Source organism: Microtus ochrogaster, chromosome 22, assembly GCF_000317375.1.
Source record: "Microtus ochrogaster isolate Prairie Vole_2 chromosome 22, MicOch1.0, whole genome shotgun sequence".
In the NCBI taxonomy this organism is placed as follows: domain Eukaryota; kingdom Metazoa; phylum Chordata; class Mammalia; order Rodentia; family Cricetidae; genus Microtus; species Microtus ochrogaster.
In genome coordinates, this window is record NC_022023.1 from 34,145,378 (window position 1) to 34,165,781 (window position 20,404).

At 59.1% G+C, this 20,404-nt stretch overlaps 4 protein-coding genes across 7 annotated transcripts in view; all 4 read left to right on the forward strand.

Moving 5' to 3' along the window:
- The window catches only part of Sema6b (semaphorin 6B), a 17,668-nt gene extending 12,181 nt beyond the window's left edge, over positions 1 to 5,487 (forward strand). For all 3 annotated transcript variants that reach the window (XM_005357864.2, XM_026784400.1, XM_026784399.1), the window contains exons 10-17: positions 592 to 809; positions 1,228 to 1,359; positions 1,675 to 1,824; positions 2,154 to 2,336; positions 2,422 to 2,571; positions 2,956 to 3,033; positions 3,179 to 3,237; positions 3,653 to 5,487. In XM_005357864.2, the coding sequence (XP_005357921.1) occupies positions 592 to 809; positions 1,228 to 1,359; positions 1,675 to 1,824; positions 2,154 to 2,336; positions 2,422 to 2,571; positions 2,956 to 3,033; positions 3,179 to 3,237; positions 3,653 to 4,566 (1,884 nt within the window). In that variant the 3' untranslated portion in view covers positions 4,567 to 5,487. The remainder of the gene's footprint in view (positions 1 to 591; positions 810 to 1,227; positions 1,360 to 1,674; positions 1,825 to 2,153; positions 2,337 to 2,421; positions 2,572 to 2,955; positions 3,034 to 3,178; positions 3,238 to 3,652) is intronic.
- A 179-nt stretch (positions 5,488 to 5,666) lies between these two features.
- Lrg1 (leucine rich alpha-2-glycoprotein 1) lies at positions 5,667 to 8,565 on the forward strand. The gene is made up of 2 exons (XM_026784285.1): positions 5,667 to 5,757; positions 7,368 to 8,565. The coding sequence occupies exons 1-2, from the start codon at positions 5,667 to 5,669 to the stop codon at positions 8,417 to 8,419; spliced, it is 1,143 nt and encodes a 380-aa protein (XP_026640086.1). The 3' UTR covers positions 8,420 to 8,565.
- A 1,058-nt stretch (positions 8,566 to 9,623) lies between these two features.
- On the forward strand, positions 9,624 to 16,070 carry Plin5 (perilipin 5). 2 transcript variants are annotated; one of them, XM_026784403.1, is made up of 9 exons: positions 9,624 to 9,656; positions 9,899 to 10,063; positions 10,231 to 10,270; positions 10,598 to 10,793; positions 11,394 to 11,476; positions 11,690 to 11,870; positions 12,890 to 13,089; positions 14,454 to 14,567; positions 15,218 to 16,070. In XM_026784403.1, the coding sequence occupies exons 2-9, from the start codon at positions 10,020 to 10,022 to the stop codon at positions 15,725 to 15,727; spliced, it is 1,368 nt and encodes a 455-aa protein (XP_026640204.1). In that variant the 5' UTR covers positions 9,624 to 9,656; positions 9,899 to 10,019; the 3' UTR covers positions 15,728 to 16,070. The 2 variants fall into 2 exon arrangements, with proteins under 2 accessions (XP_026640204.1, XP_005357922.1); XM_005357865.3 differs by lacking the exon at positions 9,624 to 9,656 and having other exon boundaries at positions 9,853 to 10,063.
- Positions 16,071 to 17,700: 1,630 nt separating this feature from the next.
- Plin4 (perilipin 4) overlaps positions 17,701 to 20,404 on the forward strand; it is an 8,418-nt gene continuing 5,714 nt past the window's right edge. Inside the window, exons 1-5 of the mRNA XM_005357892.3 lie at positions 17,701 to 17,783; positions 17,871 to 17,938; positions 18,026 to 18,158; positions 18,749 to 18,807; positions 20,031 to 20,404. Of these exons, the coding sequence (XP_005357949.2) occupies positions 17,888 to 17,938; positions 18,026 to 18,158; positions 18,749 to 18,807; positions 20,031 to 20,404 (617 nt within the window). The 5' untranslated portion in view covers positions 17,701 to 17,783; positions 17,871 to 17,887. The remainder of the gene's footprint in view (positions 17,784 to 17,870; positions 17,939 to 18,025; positions 18,159 to 18,748; positions 18,808 to 20,030) is intronic.

Below are 20,404 nucleotides of genomic sequence, written 5' to 3' on the forward strand. Positions count from 1 at the left end.
GCTGCCTCCTGGGCCCTGAGTCTGGGACTAGATTCGGCAACGACTCCAAGGTAGTGGTGGGGTCACAGAGGAACCCGCCCCTCTTCACGCGGTTACCCGTCCGTCCGTCCACCCACCCAGCTACCCTCCCACTCTCCCACCCACCATCTGTCCGTCCACCCGTCCGTCCATCCATCCACCTACCCATCCACCCACCCTTTCACCCACCCATCAATTTATCTCTTGCTTTGTCACCTGTGCCATCAATACCCCTGGTGTCTGGCATCCATGTGGCAGGTCCCCTCTAGTTCTTATAACAGAGGTTTCCTCTGTCCTGCATGGCTTGCAGCAGCTATTTCTTTTCTTTTTTTTTTAAAAAAAATATTTATTTATTTATTATGTATACAATATTCTGTCTGTGTATATGCTGCAGGCCTGAAGAGGGCACCAGACCCCATTACAGATGGTTGTGAGCCACCATGTGGTTGCTGGGAATTGAACTCAGGACCTTTGAAAGAGGAGGCAATGCTCTTAACCTCTGAGCCATCTCTACAGCCCTGAAGCACTGTTTCTACATCACGCTGACTCACATTGTTCCTGATGCTTGTCCAGGTGGTGGTATCCCGCGTGGCCCGTGTGTGCAAGAATGATGTGGGTGGCTCCCCACGAGTGCTGGAGAAGCAGTGGACTTCTTTCCTGAAGGCCCGGCTCAACTGCTCTGTGCCTGGGGACTCACACTTCTACTTCAATGTACTGCAGGCTGTGACAGGTGTAGTGAGCCTGGGCGGCCGGCCGGTGATCCTTGCTGTCTTCTCCACCCCCAGCAACAGGTCAGCCAATGCCACAGGGCGCCCACTAGGGGTGTTTGGTGAGCAGAATTCCCGGGTTCGCATATTCACCCAGCAAACATTGTGAGTCCTGTGTTGGGCGGCATCGGTTCCAAGAGACCTCCATGCCAAGCCGGGGCCAAGGAAAAAAAGAGACACCCAGAGTCCTGTGGTTCCACGGGACATGGCGGGAAGGGCTCCTGAAGAAGGGACACTGGGGCATGGAAGAGGGAACCAGGATAGATGAAGATTCAGAGGCTATGTGCTGGTCTGCGAGAGAGGTCAGCAGACGAGGCTGGAACACTAGACAGTCAAGGAAACCGTGGTGGGAACTGAACAGATGCAAAGGCCCTGGGGGCGTTCGGGAGGCTTGTGTTGCTCCATCCCCACCTGGCTCAGCAATGTCTCCCCTCCTCCGCAGCATCCCTGGCTCAGCCGTCTGCGCCTTTGACATGAACCAAGTGGCTGCTGTGTTTGAAGGCCGCTTCCGAGAGCAGAAGTCCCCGGAGTCCATCTGGACACCAGTACCTGAAGACCAAGTGCCACGGCCCAGGTGACAGTGACGGTCAGCTTGGGAGAGGAGATGATGGAGGGAGAATGAGAGAAGCTGGTGGAGGAAGCAACATCAGAGGGTCGCTGGGCCTTAGTCGAAGTCCGCGACCTTCATTTGTCGAGGGATAAGCCAAGCAAAGGCCCTGGGGAGGAGGAGGGCACGGCCTGTGTGAGGCCTCAGGGCAAATCAGATCAGAATGCAGAGGTCCTGAAGCTCCAAAGAGTTTAGAGGGTGAAGCCAGAATGGGGAGCCATTCAAGCTGGACCCCAGGTACTCCAAACCCTCCTTGACTCCCCTTCTTCTGTCCTCCCCCAGGCCCGGGTGCTGCGCAGCCCCCGGTATGCAGTACAACGCCTCCAACGCCCTGCCCGATGAGATCCTCAACTTCGTGAAGACCCACCCACTGATGGACGAAGCGGTACCTTCTCTGGGCCATGCTCCCTGGATCGTGAGGACTCTGATGCGGTCAGTGCTGGGGAGGGGGTAGTGCGGGATGGCATTGGGGAGGGGGAATGGGTCTCTGTCAAGGGCCTTCATTGATTGAAGGATATGCTGGGCAAGGGCAGCTCACGCAAATGCCCAGGGGTAGGGAGTGGGGGGCACAGCCTATGTAGAGGGCCCAAGGCAGGACCAAGCATGGCTTCTTAGTGTCGTGTGCACCATTGTGTAACTGTTGGTGTGTATCTGTGTAACCACTCCTAGACCCCTCAATTTAGGAGATGCCTGATACCTGGGGTGGGAGGCCTGCAGGGCTTCGGGGCCAACTTGACCTCCAACTCCATCTTGTGTTCCAGGCACCAGCTGACCCGAGTGGCTGTGGACGTAGCTGCAGGCCCATGGGGCAATCAGACAATAGTCTTCCTTGGCTCCGAGGTGGGCACCATCCTCAAATTCCTCGTGAGGCCCAATGCCAGTGTCTCAGGGACCACCGGGCCCAGTGTCTTCCTGGAGGAGTTTGAAACCTACCGACCTGACAGGTCTGGGGATAACCAGGGAGGTGGGAGCGGCCGGCTGGATGCCAGGGTAGGCACGCCAGCCTCACTCACCACCCTGTGTGCCCAGGTGTGGACAATCCGGCAGCGGTGGTGAGTGGGGGCAGCGACTGCTGAGCCTGGAGCTGGACACAGCCTCAGGTGGCCTGCTGGCGGCCTTCCCCCGCTGTGTGGTCCGTGTGCCTGTTGCCCGCTGCCAGCTCCACTCGGGGTGCATGAAGTAAGTGCCCCCCCCCCAAGGCTGGTACGGGGTGGGAGGCGATGGCAGCGAAGACAGCCAGATGTCACTGAAAAGCTTTGGTTTATGGAGGGGTGAACTGGGCAGCGCACACAGCTGTGCAAAGGCCCCGGGGCAGGATGGAGCCCGTGTTGGAGGAGCAGTGGGCAGACTGTGTGGCTGTTGCAGGGAGGACAGACTGTGTGGGATCAGACGCCAGCCCAGCCCTGTGCCATACTTCACACCTGAGCCTCTGCTTTCTTGTGTGGAAAAGGGAGAGGAAGTAGCCCCGGCCTCCAAGACTCACTCTGAGTCAACCATAGCTGTGGTGACTGGGAGGTCACATGGCCCAGGTCCCCTGAGCAGCTGTTCCATGCTCTATCATAGGAACTGTATTGGCAGCCAGGATCCATACTGCGGTTGGGCCCCCGATGGCTCCTGCATTTTCCTCAGACCAGGAACCAGGTACGGGGAAAGAGGACATGGCGGGGGTGTAGGGGTGGGGGGGGGCGCATCTGAGGATCCATGGTCCACGTTCCCCCTCCCTGTGCCATGCTGGGTGCAAAGGGTTCTCTGCTAAGTCTACTTTTGTCCCCTTCCCCCACCTCAGTGCCACGTTTGAGCAAGATGTGTCCGGGGCCAGCACCTCAGGTTTAGGGGACTGCTCAGGTAAGCTGGGAAAGGGACTCCCCTGTGTGTTTTGACACAAGCTGAGGACTTGGGTCTGGGGGTGAGGGAGGTAGGAACGCTTGGAAGGCTTTGGGCAGTTACAGTGACTTTGTGCTCCTGGGCGCCCTCTGGTGGCGACTGCAGGGAGGGACGAAAATGAGACCCGCCTGATTGGGAGATGAGGAAAAGGTACAGACTCCAGAAAAAACAGGGACAAGGGGCGTGGCTCAGACTTAAAGCTCATGCCTGGGGGTGTGGTCGGAGTAGAGCCCGGGTCTAGAACCCCCAGCGATAAACTGGGGGGCTTGGTCAGGGTGGAAACCCTCCCCCCAAAATGGGCGTGTGACTCAGTGCCTATTTAGCGCAGACAGACTGGCTTTCAGCCTGGGAACCCACTGCCACCTTCTGTCCCCAGGACTCTTGCGCGCCAGCCTCTCGGATGAGCGTGCAGGACTGGTGTCAGTGAACCTGCTGGTGACGTCCTCGGTGGCGGCGTTCGTGGTGGGCGCCGTGGTGTCTGGCTTCAGCGTGGGCTGGTTCGTGGGTCTCCGCGAGCGGCGGGAGCTGGCCCGGCGCAAGGACAAGGAGGCCATCCTGGCGCATGGCGGCGGAGAGGCAGTGCTGAGCGTGAGCCGGCTGGGCGAGCGCAGGGGGACAGGGCCCGGGGGCCGCGGAGGAGCCGGCGTCGGACCCGGGGGTCCCCCGGAGGCCCTGCTCGCCCCGCTCATGCAGAACGGCTGGACGAAGGCAACACTGCTGCATGGTGGCCCTCACGACCTGGACTCGGGGCTACTGCCCACCCCGGAGCAGACGCCTCTGCCCCAGAAGCGCTTGCCCACGCCGCACCCGCACGCCCACGCCCTAGGGCCGCGAGCCTGGGACCACAGCCACGCTCTGCTGTCGGCCTCGGCCTCCACCTCCTTGTTGTTGTTGGCGCCCACTCGCGCCCCTGAGCAGCCCCCAGTGCCGGCGGAGCCAGGCCCCGACGGTCGCCTCTGTGCCCCTAGACCCGGCCGGGCCTCTCACCCCGGCGACTTCCCGCTCACGCCACACCCCAGCCCGGACCGCCGGCGGGTGGTGTCCGCACCCACGGGCCCCTTGGACCCATCGGGCGACGGCCTGCCCGGGCCCTGGAGCCCACCCGCGACCAGCAGCCTGCGGAGGCCGGTTCCCCACGGGCCCCCCGCAGCAGCCCTGAGGCGCACGCACACGTTCAACAGCGGCGAGGCCCGGCCCGGAGGTCACCGTCCCCGCCGCCACCCACCCGCGGACTCGACGCACCTGCTGCCCTGCGGGGCAGGTGAGCGGACTGCACCTCCCGTGCCCTAGGCCGGGTGGACGCCTCGACGGTGCCAACCACAGCGACCGGGGCGGGGAGGGGCGCGAGCTCAGGTCACCGGGCCCCACCGGCTCCGAGTGGGGTGCGTCCGTCCCCCACCCACATGTGTGGGGGTCCCCTTGCCACAGGGAAGCACAAGAGCCCCCTCCATCTCGGAGGATTCAGGACATGAAGCCCCGGGTTGGGCGGGAGGAGGCCTACCTTTGACCTTCTGCGCATAGACTTTGATTTTTTTTTTTGTTTATTTTGAGTTTTTTTTTCTAAGAAATTGCACAGCCCCGTTCTTGGGGTGGCAGCCGGGGTGGGGGGTGAGGACGTGGGGTGAGGGGAGGCAGAGCTGCAGATATGAGCCTTCCCGCCTCAACTCATCCTCCGCAGAAGGGACCCCCTCCCCGGTCCCGGGTCCTTGCGTGTGTGGGTGTGTGTCTGTGTGCATGGTCTGTTCGTGTGCAAGGGCCCGGGACATAAGTGTGTGTGTGCGCGTGTGTGTGAGACAGGGCCGCCGTGGGTGTGCGTGTGTGCGACTCAGAATGTGGGTGGTGGCGCCCTCAGAGACCCTGGCATTGGCTGAGCCAATGCTGGGACTTCTGGAGAAAATCCCGGGGGAGGGGGCCTCCGAGGTGCCGGTTTGGCGTTCAAATCCTGCTTCTGCAGAGGGGACCTGTGGTCCAGGCTGGGAGATGGGGGAACCTGCTTCTAAAGGGCTTGTGGGGGTCTTAGGGGGGGTGGAGGTGGGCAGACCCCCCTGTAAATACAGCCCTGGGGTGGTCAGAGAGGCCCATGCCACCCGCCCCCCCTTGTGACGTTCCCTCTTTGACCGCCAGCTGACCGTGCATGCCACGTGGCCAGCTGAGTCCAGGACCCTCCCCAGCCCTATCCCGTCAATAAAACTCTGTTTACATCCACCGGCCCCCTCGACTCTGGGTCAGCTCTGTTTTCTGGGGTGACTGGGAACACCTGCTCTTAGTCGGGCTCTCAGGCAAATGGGGGTTTAGCCTCTCAGAGCCCAGGCTGGGAGGAGAGGTCAGGGAGACCTGTGAAGACCTGGGAAACTCTAACAACACCGAGGAACTTGCTAAGCGCCGCAGAGATGGCTGCGTGGGTAAAACACCTGCCATGGCAGCGTGAGGACCTTAGCTCTCAGAAAAACCCAGCCGTGGTGGTGTGCCCACCCAATGATTGTAACTGTTGTGTTGGGGAGGGCGAGACAAGATCATCTCTGGGACTCTGTCAGCCTAGTCCAGTCTCGGGTCGGTGAGGGCTAAGAGAAAGGCAGCATTGACCTGTGGCCTCTGCGAGTGTGTGTGCCTGTCACACAGCCAGAGTTGTCCTCAAAGGCAAATTCATAGCCTCGAAATGGATTTCACTGTTGTAGTTTTTGTGTTTGACACAGTCTTCACAGTAGACACCTGCACACGCTGAGCTTTGGATACATGCAGTCATCAGAGGCTCTCTTGAAGACTGTCAGCTGTGCAGGTGGGGAAACTGAGTCCTGGGACCCTAACCACCTGCTTTAGGACGTTGTGTAGGAGCTCGAATTCAGAACCAGGCCCTGCTCCTTGCTCAGTGCCTTAAAGAAGCATAGAAAGAAAACACAGCGTGCCAGGTATTCGACCTGAGAGTTTTCCCAACACTCTTCCTGCTGTAAGGAACAGCCAGGCCCCCTGTCATGTTGCAACCTCCCTCCCCAAATTGCGTGGTGGGAGAGATGGGGGCTCAGCCCTGGAGACACTGGGTGGGACCAGTCCCTAGATCAGGAAGTTAAAGCTGGAGAAAGGCCTTCCAGGAAGGGGCAGGAAGCAGCGGCCACTGCCAGGAAGGGGTGTAGCAATGCTGACCTGTCCCCAGGCTCTTTCCTGCTGTGCATGAGGTGGGGTGGGAAAGGTATAAAGCCACCTGCCTGGGGCCACAGGAACACACTCGGAGGGACACAGAAGAGCAGCCATGGCCTCTTGGCAAGGAGGGAGGTAGGTCTCCCCTGGCCTGTGCTGGACAGACCTGGCACCAGGCCAGGCAGAGCCATGGGGACATTGCCGGGACAGAAGCAGGCTTGCAGGCTGTTATTGAAGACACAGACACCCAGAGGCCCCGTGAGCAGGCATAGGGAGGTGCCTGGCATGGCCCGAGGCCATGGTCACCTCCACTCCACTATAGTAGGGAAGACCCAGAGCTCCAGGGCTGTGGTAGGACTTAGCCAGGCCTGACTAGAGATGGACTCTGTTCACCTGGACCCTGAGTTCTCCTGGAGTACCCAGTGATGGCCACAACCCAAACCGGGACTGGACAGAAAGGAGGAGCCCAATCTGGGAGCTTCTGCCTTCCTGAGAATGACAGAGAAGGGTTGATGAAAGCCGGACATTGCGGCTGGGGCTTTGCAGGATGAGCAAAAGTCCACTGACTCTCCCTTCCAAACACATAATGAGGGAGCTAGGAATAGACCCAGGATACATACCAGATTAGAATTAACAAGGGAGCTGGGCTGGGAATAATTAATAACTGATCATCTGTTAGGGATAGGGGTGGGTTGGGAGTGTGTAGGGGTCAGACCCAGGAATCCAAGCAGCTTAAGTGATGTAGAGGTGAGATTTGCTGTTGGACAAGGGCTGCTTCTGGAAGCAGAGGGGAGGCAGGAGGTGAGATGAAAACAGTGTGACTGAGGCTTTGCCGGATGAATAGGAGTTCACTAGCTCTGCCAATGAGCTCAACCTAGCTAAAGGACAAAAATAGACGCAGGAAACAAACTGTGAGGCCTTTATCGTCTCAGTCTAGCATGGTGGCCACGGGGGATGAGGGGATATATTTTCACCATGGTTCCCTGACTGCAGCCCCCAGGACCTCAACGCCCCCCTACCCAGAATCTTGCTCCTCCTGGCCCTCTTGGTGACTTCAGCCCAGGGCATTGCGTCCAGCCTCAAGGAATGTGTGGTACTGCCGTCGGCTGAGGGCACCACCGTCACGTGCCACGGTGTCACGGAGTTCCCTAGTCCCCTCCCGGCTGATACTGTCCATCTGTCTGTGGAATTCTCCAACTTGACGCAGCTGCCCGCCGCCGCCCTGCGAGCGTGTCGGCGCCTGCGGGAGCTGCACCTCTCCAGCAACCGCCTCCAGGCGCTGTCCCCGGGGCTGCTGGCGCCTGTGCCCGGTCTGCGCGTCCTGGACCTGACCCGCAACGAGCTTCGCCGCCTGCCCCTGGGGCTCTTCCTCACCTCGGTCGCCCTGCGCACCCTGGTCCTGCGGGACAACCGGCTGCGGGACGCGAGCGCGCGGTGGCTGTGGGGCCTGCGCGCCCTGGGCCACCTGGACCTGGCGGGGAACCAACTGCGCGCGCTGCCCGCCGGGTTCCTCACTGGCCTGCGCGCCCTGAGCACCCTGGACCTGGGCCACAACCTGCTGGAGACTCTGCCCGCCGGCCTCCTGCGGGGCCCCAGGCGGCTGCAGCGCCTGCACTTGGAAGGGAACCGGCTGCGGAGGCTGGGGGACGACCTGCTCGCGCCCCAGCCCTTTTTGCGCGTCCTGTTCCTGAGCGACAACCGGCTGGCCTCGGTGGCGGCCGGCGCCTTCCGGGGCCTCTGGCAACTGGACATGTTGGATCTGTCCAACAACTCTCTATCCAGTACGCCCCCTGGCCTGTTGGCGTCGCTGGGGAGGCCGGCCCGCGACATGCAGGACGGCTTCGACGTGTCGCACAACCCCTGGGTCTGCGACGAGGACCTGCGGGACCTGTGTCTCTGGCTGCACGCCAACAGACATAAGATGTTCTCTCAGAACGACACGCGCTGCGCCGGGCCCGAGGCCCTGAGGGGACGGCGGTTGCTGGATGTGGAGGAGCTGGGGTCCCCGTAAGCTAGTGGACTGGGGCGCGGGCTCCCCATTATCTCAGGGATTGAGGTTCCTTGACCCCCTCCGAGCTCTTCGTTGTCTGCACTCTCCCTCTGCCGCACCCCAGGCCACCCTGTCAGGGGTCACCAGTCACCAAAGCAGTTAGTAAAACCGGCTCAACGTTTCCTTCCCTGTTGTTTTAGATTTATTTTATGCGCGGGCACCGCAGCGACCTTGTGGAGGTCAGAGGGCAACTTGCAGGAGCCAGTTCCCTCCACCCACAGTGTGTCTGCTGGGGATTCTGACTCAGTTCTTCAGGCTTCCGTGGCAAGCACTTTACTGACTGAGGTTGCTCTCCAAACCCTTTTCACTGTGTAGCCCAGGCTTGACCAGAACTCACTCTGTAGACCAGGCTGGCCTCGAACTCGGAGATCCGCCTGCCTTTGCCTCCTGGCGGGGGGAGGGGGTGCCTCTGCTGGGATTAAAGGCGTGTGCCACCACAGCCCACTTTTTTTCAAGACAAGGTCTCATGTTGCTCAGGCTGGCCTCAAACTTGTTATGTTAGGATGCTCTGAGCTCATGATTCTCCTGCTTCTGCCGCCTGGCGCGGGGGTGACAGTCCTGCAGAGGAAGCCGAGGAGAGTGGGTTAAGTCTGGAGCCTCGGTTCGCTGATCTATAAAGTAGGGTCAGAGCTGACAGGATTAAACAGCAGAGACCGTAGGGTGGCGAAGGACTCCAGCCAGGGTTCGAGTGCCAGCGACCACACGATGGCTTAGTCACCTGTCACTGCAGTCACAGGCGGCCGTCGCCCTCTCTGGCCTCCTCAGGACCCGGCGATGCACAATGAGAGACCGACATACAGACACCCGTACACATAAATGTAATAATAATAATAATAATAATAATAATAATAATAATAATAATAATAATAATGAAGCAGGTCTGGGGAGCCTCAGTGAGCCCAGGCTATCCTGGGCTACAGAGTGAGACTCTGACTCAGAAAAACAAGCGTACATACGAAACTCAAGAGTAAGAAAGACCTCGATCCTAGTCTGAGGTCAGATGTGGTGACCGGACAGGGACACCAGCGTTCCTGGTCGCTATGGCCACGGGGGTGGGGGGTAGGAGGTGGGGATGGGACACACCCCGGCGCCTCATTGGCCTGCTCCCGGAGGCCCCGCCCAGAGCTGCTATAAGGGCGCTACGGACTGACTCGGGTGGGGGCTTCGGGGACACCAGCGGGGTCTGCTTTGTACCCAGGTGAGGGCGCACTAGGCACTGACCCCGAACACCCGGACCTTGCCGGCGGGGGAGCCAGAGGGGGCAGGGCGCGCATGCGCGGAGCCACAGGCGTGGCAGGTGGCGGGACCCTTGGCCCAGTGGGCTCCGGCCCAGGACCCAGTTGGGCGGGGCCCAGGCTCAGAGGACAGTGGGACGACCATGGTGGGGAGGCGCAGGCCGCATGCAAGCCCTAATGTCAGCGTCCCTGTTACCCTGGACAGCTGAGGGTGACCTCGGAGCTCCACGTGCAGCCTGTGCCTCAATTTACCTGCCTGTCAAAGGCACCTGATTCTGCGGCCGCTGCCTCCACTCAGCAAGTGGAGTTGGTGTGTAGGTCTGGAAATGGACCAGAAAGGTGAAGGCTCCAGTCCAACGCCACACCGCAGGTAATGATGGAATCTGAACTCATCCACGTCTCCTCCGGGCCCACGCCCCGTCCCCCACAAAGCCCTAGAGCTTTATTATATACTGTGCACGCCTTACTTATGCACCTCAGGACATCCTATAGGGCTAACTCTCAGGGGTCTTCTCTCTGTGTGTCCTGTCTTCCCAGGATGTCTGATGAGACAGTTCAGGAGGAGACGGACCAGCAGGTGAGGGGTTGGGAGGGGGGAGTGCCTCTGAGGGGGGATTCAGGGCTGGGTCCCCTCACATCCCTTGTGGGAGGCGCTAGCAGTGAGACACCAGGTCCAGCTCTCTTTTCGTAGCTGGTGTCGCCAAACTCAGGGTACACACCACCCACAATTACAACCTATGGGGAAACTGAGGCCCCAATGGTCAGGTTTCTGTCCTGGAGGTCATCACCCACCTGATCCCAGGAGCACCGGGAGGTGCCCTGCTGCGCAGCACGGGGTGGGGGGGCAGCAACCTGCCTTCTGCCCCCTGGTGGGATTGGGCCCTGATGTCACTGGTTCCTGCAGAACGTGGTGAAGCGTGTAGTGGCCTTACCCCTCGTCAGGGCCACGTGCACTGCCGTGTCCGGTGCTTACAATGCGGCCAAGGACAAACACCCGCTGCTGGGATCAGCATGCCGCCTTGCTGAGCACTGTGTGTGCAGTGTGACCACCTGCGCCCTGGACCACGCACAGCCGCTGCTGGAGCACCTGCAGCCTCAGTGTGAGTCTGAGGAGTCGTGCCCCCCAGTCCCTACCTTGATCTCTCTTTACCAACCCAGAACCAGGTGTCCCTCCATGTACACCACCTCCTCCTCCTCCCCCCCCCCTTTTTTTTTTTCATTTTTCTGACTCAGAGTTTTGCTCTGTGGCCCAGGTTGGCCTAGAATGCACAGCAATCCTCCTGCCTCAGCCTCCTGAGTGATGGGATGATGCAAGGGCTGGAATCAAATCCACATGTAGTCAGTCTAGACTCCCTCTTGGGTCCCCAACTCTGTCTCCTCTGTTCGTTCCCACCTTCCTACATCTTCCTTGTCTCCAAAGGCTGGGTCGCTGGCTCAGGGCGCCCACCTGACCAGGGGGACAAGAGCCCCTTGGCCGACTGTGTGATGGAAGAGGGTCCCCAACTCCTGTTGTTCCCAAGATACCCAGCAGGGGACTAGAAGACAGGGCTCAATAGCTTGAATGCTTCAGGTCCTCTTCCCTGCATCTGCCATGTCCCCCTAGCCAGGGCCCCTCCGTGACCTCTCTTGTACCTGTGGGGTGGGGGGCAGGCACTTCCGCCACAGCCCTTCAGTCTTCTATGGCTCCCCTCTCTCTTCAGTGGCCACTGTGAACAATCTTGCCTGCAGGGGACTGGACAAACTGGAAGAGAAGCTACCGTTCCTGCAGCAACCGTCGGACACGGTACTAGAAATGACCAGGCCTAGGGGACCCTCCCCTGAGGGTCAAGAAGGGAAAGGGAGAGAGAGACCTTGGGGGAGCAGATGTATAGGAGGTACACCCACTTCAGGGCCACCTAACTGAGGTACAGAACTAGGAAGATCTCCTTTCCCAGGACTAGGTGGGGGTAAATGGAGCCGCAAGCCCACAGTGCCCAGAGTGACACCTTCCCCACAGGTGGTGAGCTCAGCCAAGGACGCAGTGGCCCACAGCGTCACAGGTGTGGTGGGCCTGGCCCAGCGGGGCCGGCGCTGGAGCGGGGAGCTGAGGCGTTCCATGAGCCAGGCCATGGACATGGTGCTGGGCAAGTCGGAGGAACTGGTGGACCACTTCCTGCCCATGACTGAGGAGGAGCTAGGTACTGACCGGAGAGGGCTGGGGCTTGCCCGAGGTTGCAACGCTCTGCACAGAGAAACCTGGAACTCGAGCCCAGGTTGGATCGCTCCCTCCATTCTGCACCCAGAAAATCAGACACCTGGACACCCCAAGAACACATAGGCCTTTTGCATGTAGTGGCCCTGAAAACAGCTTTATCTGGCTTGCGGATGTATGGATTCATTTCATGTCGTCTGTTGCTGTTGTTTTAAGAGGGTTTCACTCTGTAGCCGAGGCTGGCCCTGAACTCATAGCCACCCTGCCTCTGCATTCCAAGTGCTGGAATGACAGGCGTGCACCACTGGACCTGGCTGTTTGGTAGAAAACCTGGGTTCAAGTCTTGGGTCTGCCTCAGGACTGCTAAAGTACTTCAGCTTAAAAGTGTATGTGCGCTGGGCAGCGGTGGTGCACACCTTTAATCCCAGCACTCGGGAGGCAGAGGCAGGCGGATCTCTGTGAGTTCGAGGACAGCCTGGACTACAGAGCGAGTTCCAGGACAGGCTCTAAAGTAAAACAGAGAAACCCTGTCTTGATAAACCAAAACCACAAAAAAAACAAAACGAAACAAGAAAAATACACACACACACACCAAAAAAAAAAAAAAAACAGTGTGTGTGTGCACATGTGTGCAAGCAAGTGTGCCACGGCAGGCACAGGAGGTCAGAGGATACCTCCAGGAGCCCTTCCACCGTCACTGAGCCACCCCACTGACCTACCTCAGTTTCCTCGAATGTACAGTGCAGGTGCCAAGGCTGGGACACAAAGCCCAGCTTGGCTCCCATCCCCAGCACCCCATGAACCGCTGTGGCAGCACTCACCCGTCACCCCAGCTCTCAAGGTCAGCATCGGCTACATAGTGAGTTGAAAGCTAGCCTGGGCTACATGTTCACTCTGTAGGGTTTGGGTAGTTAGAGGGGCAATGGTGACACGGGGACGCTGTACAGCTGGGGACCTGGGTGCTCTGGACGGTGGGTGAGCAGAGTCCCCGGTCCCCATCCCCAGCGGCCCTGGCAGCCGAGGCCGAGGGCCCAGAAGTGGGCTCTTTGGAGGAGCAGAGACGACAACAGGGCTACTTTGTGCGACTGGGATCCCTGTCAGCGCGCCTCCGCCATCTGGCCTATGAACACTCTCTGGGGAAACTGAGGCAGAGCAAACACCGCACGCAGGACACACTGGCCCAGCTGCAGGAGACTCTGGAGTTGGTGAGCAGGCAGGGATGGTAGTTCCCGCTGGGGTGGGGTGGGGTTCCTGCTGGCGGGGTGGGTGTGGGGGTGGGCTCACAGGGATCTGAGTCTACTAGGCTCAGGAAGAGACCCCATCCTGACACATGACCCTAGGTCCCAAATCACACCTCCGCCTTCACCCCAAACTGTCTCCTGCATTTTCTGCCCCAACCCCCTCCTGTACCCCTTGAGGCTAATAGAGCCTCTGCCGCCAAAACTCTTGCCCAGTTCGCTCACCAGCTTCTTACACACACACACACACACACACACACACACACACACACACACACACACCCTCACACACACGCTCACACACACGCGTGCTCCTCATAGAGGACACACCAGAGGGCACCTGTGAGCATAGTCTTTGTCCTCCTGTTCCTGCCACCCCCTTCCCCCCTCTGCCTCCTACAGCTTCACAGTAGGCTCCACCCTGCCCCAGGGCCCTTGACCTCCTGGGAATGCAACCCCAAAGTTTGTGCTTTTGCATTAATGTAGGAGCAGATGCTAGTCTCCCTCCTCTTCCTGCCTGAATAGTATTCCACAACACACATATCTGTGTGCTCCAGATTCTCCCCATTGCCAGTGCTGGGATGGGACGGGTACTTCACACAGGCTGGGAGGGAGGGTACTCAGCACTGAGCCATGCCCACAGGGGCGGGTGGGGCGGTTTGGACATCATCAGGTTACTAAATGCTTATTGAGAAAGCTCAGTGTACCTGGCCACAGTTGCGTGTTTCACCAGCCATGTGGGGCCACGGGATCTTGCTTTATCAACCCCCTTTAAACCCCCGCTGTACGGTATCACTGGGGTGTGGTGGCTCAGGCCTCGTCATCCCAGCACTCAGGCAGTCCTGAAGCTGTTCCCGCAGTGAAGCTCTGGCCCTGTTAATATTGACTCCATGTCCTCCCATCGCCCCCTTCCCACCCTCCTACTTCCTGTCTCTGTGGGTGTGAGACTGGAGCATCCTCGGAAGGGATGTGTGCTGTGTGCCCCGCCTTGTCCGCACTGAGCCCCATCTCAAGGACCACCCACAGTGGAGCAGTTATCTGCTCCCCTCTTCCTGGCTCCATATTGAATACTGATATCCCACACCGCGTGTCCATTCACCTTCGGCAGGAGAGGGAGGGAGACTATGCTGGGCAAAGCAAGGACCGCTGTGGACCAGGCTGTGACACTGGGCAGACAAGAGGAGCAGAGGGGGGGAGGGACCTGCTGGCCAACAGAATGCAAGTCTCGCTGTGTTCGGACAGTGCCCAGTAAGGGCTGCTGCAGGCTAGGGTGGGCCCACTCGCCCCAGACCTCCAGCCTGACTCTGACTCCCGGTGTCCCTGTCCCACAGATCCACCATATGCAGAGTGGGGCGAGCCCCATCCCCACTCTCCATGCCCCAAAGGTGCAGGAGCTGTCGGGGGACTGGACTCCATGGCCGGAGAATGGGCGCAGACACAGCCAGGTGAGGGGCCACAGGAAGGTACCAGACAGAGACCCCAACTCAACTGCCCTCAGGTTGGGTGTCCATGAGGGAAACGGAGGTAAAGCACATACTCTTGGGTTTTGTTTTTTTTTTTTTTTTTTTTTTGGTTTTTCGAGACAGGGTTTCTCTGTGGTTTTGGAGCCTGTCCTGGAACTAGCTCTTGTAGACCAGGCTGGCCTCGAACTCACAGAGATCCACCTGCCTCTGCCTCCCGAGTGCTGGGATTAAAGGCGTGCGCCACCACTGCCCGGCAAGCACATACTCTTGTATCCAATGAGGTAAAGTACGGTAGAGCTGCAGCCTCCATTGTTGTTCATAGGGGAAACTGAGGCAAGCAATGCCCTCACATTAGATCTCATGGGGAAGCTGAAGCGGGTCGAAGCTTCGATTAAGTCTGGTTCTCAGCCTTCCTAATGCAGCGACTGTTTGATACATGTTGTGGTGACCCCCACCCTAAAACTATTTCACTGCTATATCATAGCTGTAATTTTGCTACTGTTAATAATCGCAATGTAAATATCTGATACAGGACCCCCGTTAAAGGGTCCTTCAACAGCTATGGGATTGCGACCTACGGGCTGAGAACCCTGCATTAGATGAATGCTAAAACTAAGGCGGGGCCCTTGCAGGTGGAGCTGGAGACGCTGGCCCTGTCTCGCAGCCTGACCCTGGAGCTTCAGAGCGCAGTGGACGCGCTGGCGGGTTGCGTGCGGGGCCTGCCACCTGGTGCCCGGGCCAAGGTGGCCGAGGTGCAGCGAAGCGTGGATGCCCTGCAGGCCGCCTTTGCCGATGCGCGCTGCTTGCGGGACGTGGCGCCCGCCGCTCTAGCCGAGGGTCGGGGCCGCGTGGCACGGGCGCACGCCTGCGTGGACGAGCTGCTGGACTTGGTCCTGCGAGCCATGCCCCTGCCCTGGCTTGTGGGACCCTTTGCACCGGTCCTGGTGGAGCGGCCCGAGCCCCTGGCCAACCTGGCCGCCTGCGTGGATGAGGTGGTGGGCGGCCCCGACCCGCGCTGGGCGCACATGGACTGGCCGGCCCAGCAGAGGGCCTGGGAGGCCGAGCACGCAGACTCGCCGGAACAGACCGAACCCCCGAGTTGCCCGCCCAGGCACAGACTGATGCCGGAGCTGGACTTCTGACCAACGAGGCCCCTGCTGCCCCCTGGTGGTTACGTGGCCGCATTTACCCTGACAGGCAGTGGACTCGACGGAGGCCACTCTCCCTCTCTTGTGATCCTGTCCCCGCCTTCAAAGTTGGCACACAGCTATCACGCCAGCACTCTAGAAGCTAAGACAAAAGGATTGAGATTTGAGGCAAGCTTGAGCTGTCTCCTTAGCAAGACCGTTAGAAAAATGCAGCCCTGGCCTCTGAGGAACACGTGGTGTGTGTGTGTTGGGGGTGGGGATGTATCAAGATGTCCATCCAGGCCTCCCGGGCCAGAGACGCACTTGCTTTGCTGTTTATGGTCCGGAATAAACATGTTTGGTGTGGTCTGAGGTGGGACTTGAAACTCAGGTGCTGGGGTTTTTCAAGGTGTGACTTTTCGAGAGGGGGGCGATGGAATTTCCAGCCAGTGTTCAGGGTCAATGCATTTCTTAGGGAGCCGCATGGAGGAGCTTAGGTTAACTGTCACCCCCTCAGTACACCTAAGTGGAAGCCACTCATACTATAGTATAAATCAGTTTTTGGACCCTCTTGGCAGCAGGAGAGGAGATGGCCTCTCTTCCCCCTCCTCCCTGGACCTGGCAGGCTACACTGGGGTAGGGTTGCGGGAAACAGAAGCAAGGCGGAGGCCGAGATGGTCCCACAGGGCCCTCCTGGCTTCTCACCGCATTCTTGCCTGCCCCTCTGGCTCCCGGGTCAGGGCAGGCCCTGGCCTCCCTGAAACCCAGTCTGGATTGTGTTTCTGGACTTCACTTGCAGAAACTCCAGAGCTCCCTAGTGCTCTTGGAACAGCACCCCCTCTCTGCCTACCTGCCAGTGCCCATCTTGTCCAAAAGGAACAAGGCCCCCCCCCCCCCCGTGCCCAAGGCCGCCTTCTCCAGGGAGCCGTGTGGATTGGGAGAGGGCCGGCGCTAGCTGGAGACCCAAGAGGGAGCTGGCTGCAACGCCCCACCCATGCCCTCAGGAGCAATAGCTGGGGGCACCCACTTCTATTCCAGAACTGTCGCCCAACACAACCAAGGCTCCAAGGAAATGACCCCGGGGTGCCAGCCCCTCATCCCACCCCGCCTGGAACTCTTCCCCGCACTCAGTGCCAGAGTTAATCGCCTCATTGCTGAGGTCGGGATCCTTGTTCCTAGGGCCCAAGTCTGGGACGGGGCCCAGGGTGGGAGTGGTGGTCACTCTGCCCGCTTGGCAGACACGAAGTTGGGTTCTCACCCCCAGGGTGCCTCCTGCTCTACATTTTAGCCATGTCCCTTCAGTAGGGGGACATGTCACTGCCCTCCTTAGGACACTCTTCCCTTGGAGACCCTGTTTCTGCCTGGTAATGTAAGGTAGTGTTTGTTGAGTACTAATCATGTATGACCTCATTTTAAACGTGTATGCACCTTTAATAGCCCCCATTTATAGACAAGTGTTTCTTAAGTGTCTGATGTGTGCCAGGCACTGTCCTGGGAGCAGGAGATAAACAGGATGGCAGGTTAGCCTGTGTGGGAATCTAGAGGGAGGTGTAGCAGACAGGGGCATGGCCTGTGCAAAGGCCCTGGGGCAAGAAAGGGTCCTCCTGTGTTAAAGGCAGATCCAGGAGCACAGTGTGAGGACAGAGGCAAGGAAGTCCAGTGATGACTCTGGAAGGGGGAACTCAGCTCCAAAGGTGGTGCCTAATCAGGCGTTCCATCTCAGAAAAGTAGAGGCAGAGTGCATGCGGTCCCTCAGGGAGCCCAGCTGGGCTGTTAGTCACTGGGCCTACAGGCGGGCACCGTGGGCAGAGGTGACTTGGGCCGGGGTGGAGAGCAGGGAAAAGGTGCTGGGCCGGGTCCATATTGGCCCAGGAGAGCAGGCACGTGACTGCCCCCCCTCCCCCGCCCAGTTCTCTGGCTGCCTGCCTGGGCCGGCAAAGCCTGCACCCTCCCAGACCCTATAAGGCCTGGGAACCAGGAGCTGAGGCACTGCCAGCAGCGGCCCTGCTCTGAGGGACCTTGCACGGTCCAGGTGAGTCCAGCTGCGTCACTAAGCGACTGCTGCCTCCAGGTGGGTGAAGGGGGGTGCTTATGGGGCCCAGGGTGGGAACAGTTCAGGAGGGATCCCCACCATGTAACACTGTCTGCCCACTTCTAGCCCCACAGGTCACCATCATGTCAGCTTCAGGAGATGGGACTAGGGGTCCCCCCAAATCCAAAGGCAAGGTAAGAGAACAGAGAGGGGGCCCCACCAGGGACCCAGGGAAGGTGACCCCAGTGTCCACTCACGCTGCCTCCACCCACTCCATACAGACCCTGAGCAGTTTCTTCGGGTCTCTGCCTGGCTTCAGCTCTGCCCGGAACCTGGTGTCCCACAGTCACAGCCCCACAAAGGATGTGGGACCAGTCCCAGACCCTACAGAGACTCCTGTCCCCCCGTTGCCAGGTGAGGGGCACAAGGGAGGTGGTGGGAATGGAGCAGCCATGCAGACTGCCCAGGAGGGACCTGCAGCAATCCTGCTGACCTTGTGTCTGCATTATCTCATTCGATGAGGAAACTGAGGCACAGATACTGGGCAACATACACCTCAGCCCCTCTGCTCTTTGCACCGGATACCTGGCTGAGTGTTGTGCTTGTCTGAGTGTCAATGATAAAGTCTCAGAGAGAGCCAGCAGCTGCCCTGGGGTCACACAGCATCCTAGGACACTAGCTGTGTCCTAGGCTGCTGGGGGCCATGGTGCAGACAGGAAGGCACCACTCACCAAGTGCAGGCTCCATGGGCACCAAGGCTGCAGGGTGGGTGTCCAGCACAGAAAGTCCTCCCACAGCTCTGTGTCACAGCGGCCAGGGCCATCTTTGGCAGGGAGGGGGAAGGAGGCTAGGCCTGGCTCCTGCCTGTGGATGCCACCTCCTGCTGTCCCTGGCCTGAGGCTGGGACATTCCTGTCCTTTGGGGCCATGCCTGGAATTGCACAACAGCAACAAGCTCCAGCTGGAGGCCCGCCCCTCACTCCCGAACTGGTTCTATTTCTGCAGTGGCCACCGACCTGCAGCAGACGGCAAGGGGTGCGGCGGGGCTGCTTCAGTCTCAACAGGTGAGCAGGATCGGTAGGCTTTGGACAGGAAGGTCTAGAGGGCTTCGGTGGAATGGGGATTCAAAAGACAAAGAGAAGGTGGCGCCCCTAGCACATTCTCTACCGTGGGCCTCAGTTTCTACATCTGCAAAATGAGCACACGATCTCAACAGTCCTGCGGCTCCATGCTTAGCACTTACATGTTAGCATTTCCTTCCCCCTCAGGGAGACAGGGGCTGTACCCCACAAAACCACATGGTAGGTACCGAGAAACCCCACCCCTACTCCCGTGACTGCCTTAAAGCACCACCTGGGCCAGAAATGGTGGGACTGAACCCTGTAGATTCAATCAAAATACGTCCCTGGTAGCCAAGGCCTCCTGCCAGTCCCTCTGAATCTTTCATCCACTAACCCGACCTTGAAGGAGGTGAATTTTTGTATCTGAAATAGGGTCTCGTGTAGCCCAGGCTACCTGGTACCTCATTCTACAGCTGAGGCTGACCTTGAGCACCCGACCTCCCTCCCTCAGCCTTCCAAAGGTTAGACTGAAGGCTGTGTCCTCCACCATGAGCTGTGGCGTCAGCCCCAGCAGGCAGCAGTGTATTTTCTAGGGGACAGCAGGCTAGTGGGGAGGGAGGTTAAGACACCATTGGTGCCTTCCATCACACAAGCGCAGGAAGCGCTGGGGACTCAAGCCACTACAGAATGCTAGGTGAGCACTGAGCTAACTGGGCCATACTATGGGTTGCATGCTGGGCTGGGCCTCCACCCTCTCCTGTTGGGACAGCTACAGTGTCTCCAGGTGTGCTCAGAGTCCCCTAGGCTGCTCAGGCAGCGTATTGCTGACATACATACCAGCAAGTCCTCCTACATAGCTAATTTTGGGTTTACATGAGACTGGTATCAAACAGCAGCAAAGTGACAACAGCCGTGGGCCCATGGAGATGGTGCCCAGAGGACACTGATAGGGTCTCTGCGAACTTGCATTTTAGTTGAGACAGGTCTCAGTGTAGCCAGGCAGCCCTTGACTTGAGTCCTCTGACCTCAGCTTCTTACGTGGTAGGATCACCTGCCCAACTGAAAAGTATCTTTATAACAAGTCTCCAGACATTACTTTGCAGCTGGATGACAGTGGGATGTTTGGCTAAGGTAGGTGGGAAGTCCCAGAAACCTGCACAGAAGGGGGAAAGCAGTCACCCTAAAGGGTCTTTTGTGAATTGTTGACCTGTGTCCTTTTTCATTAGACCACGGCTGGGAACAAGGATGTGGGAAGCTCCAGTGTGACTGCTGGGAAAGACGCCTTCTCCTCTGGGGTGGCCAGCATCATAGACATGGCAAAAGGAGTGGTCCAGGGTGGCCTGGGTGCCACCCAGTCAGCCCTTGTGGGCACTAAGGAGGTAGTGTCCGGAGGTGTGACAGAAGCAGTAGGGATGGCCAAAGGTCTTGTCCAGGGAGGTCTGGACACCTCAAAGACTGTCCTTAGTACCACCAGGGACACAGTGACCACAGGACTCACAGGGACTGCAAACATGGCCAAAGGGACAGTGCAGACGGGTCTGGACACCAGCAAGAAAGTGCTGACGGGCACCAAGGACACGGTGACCACAGGACTCACAGG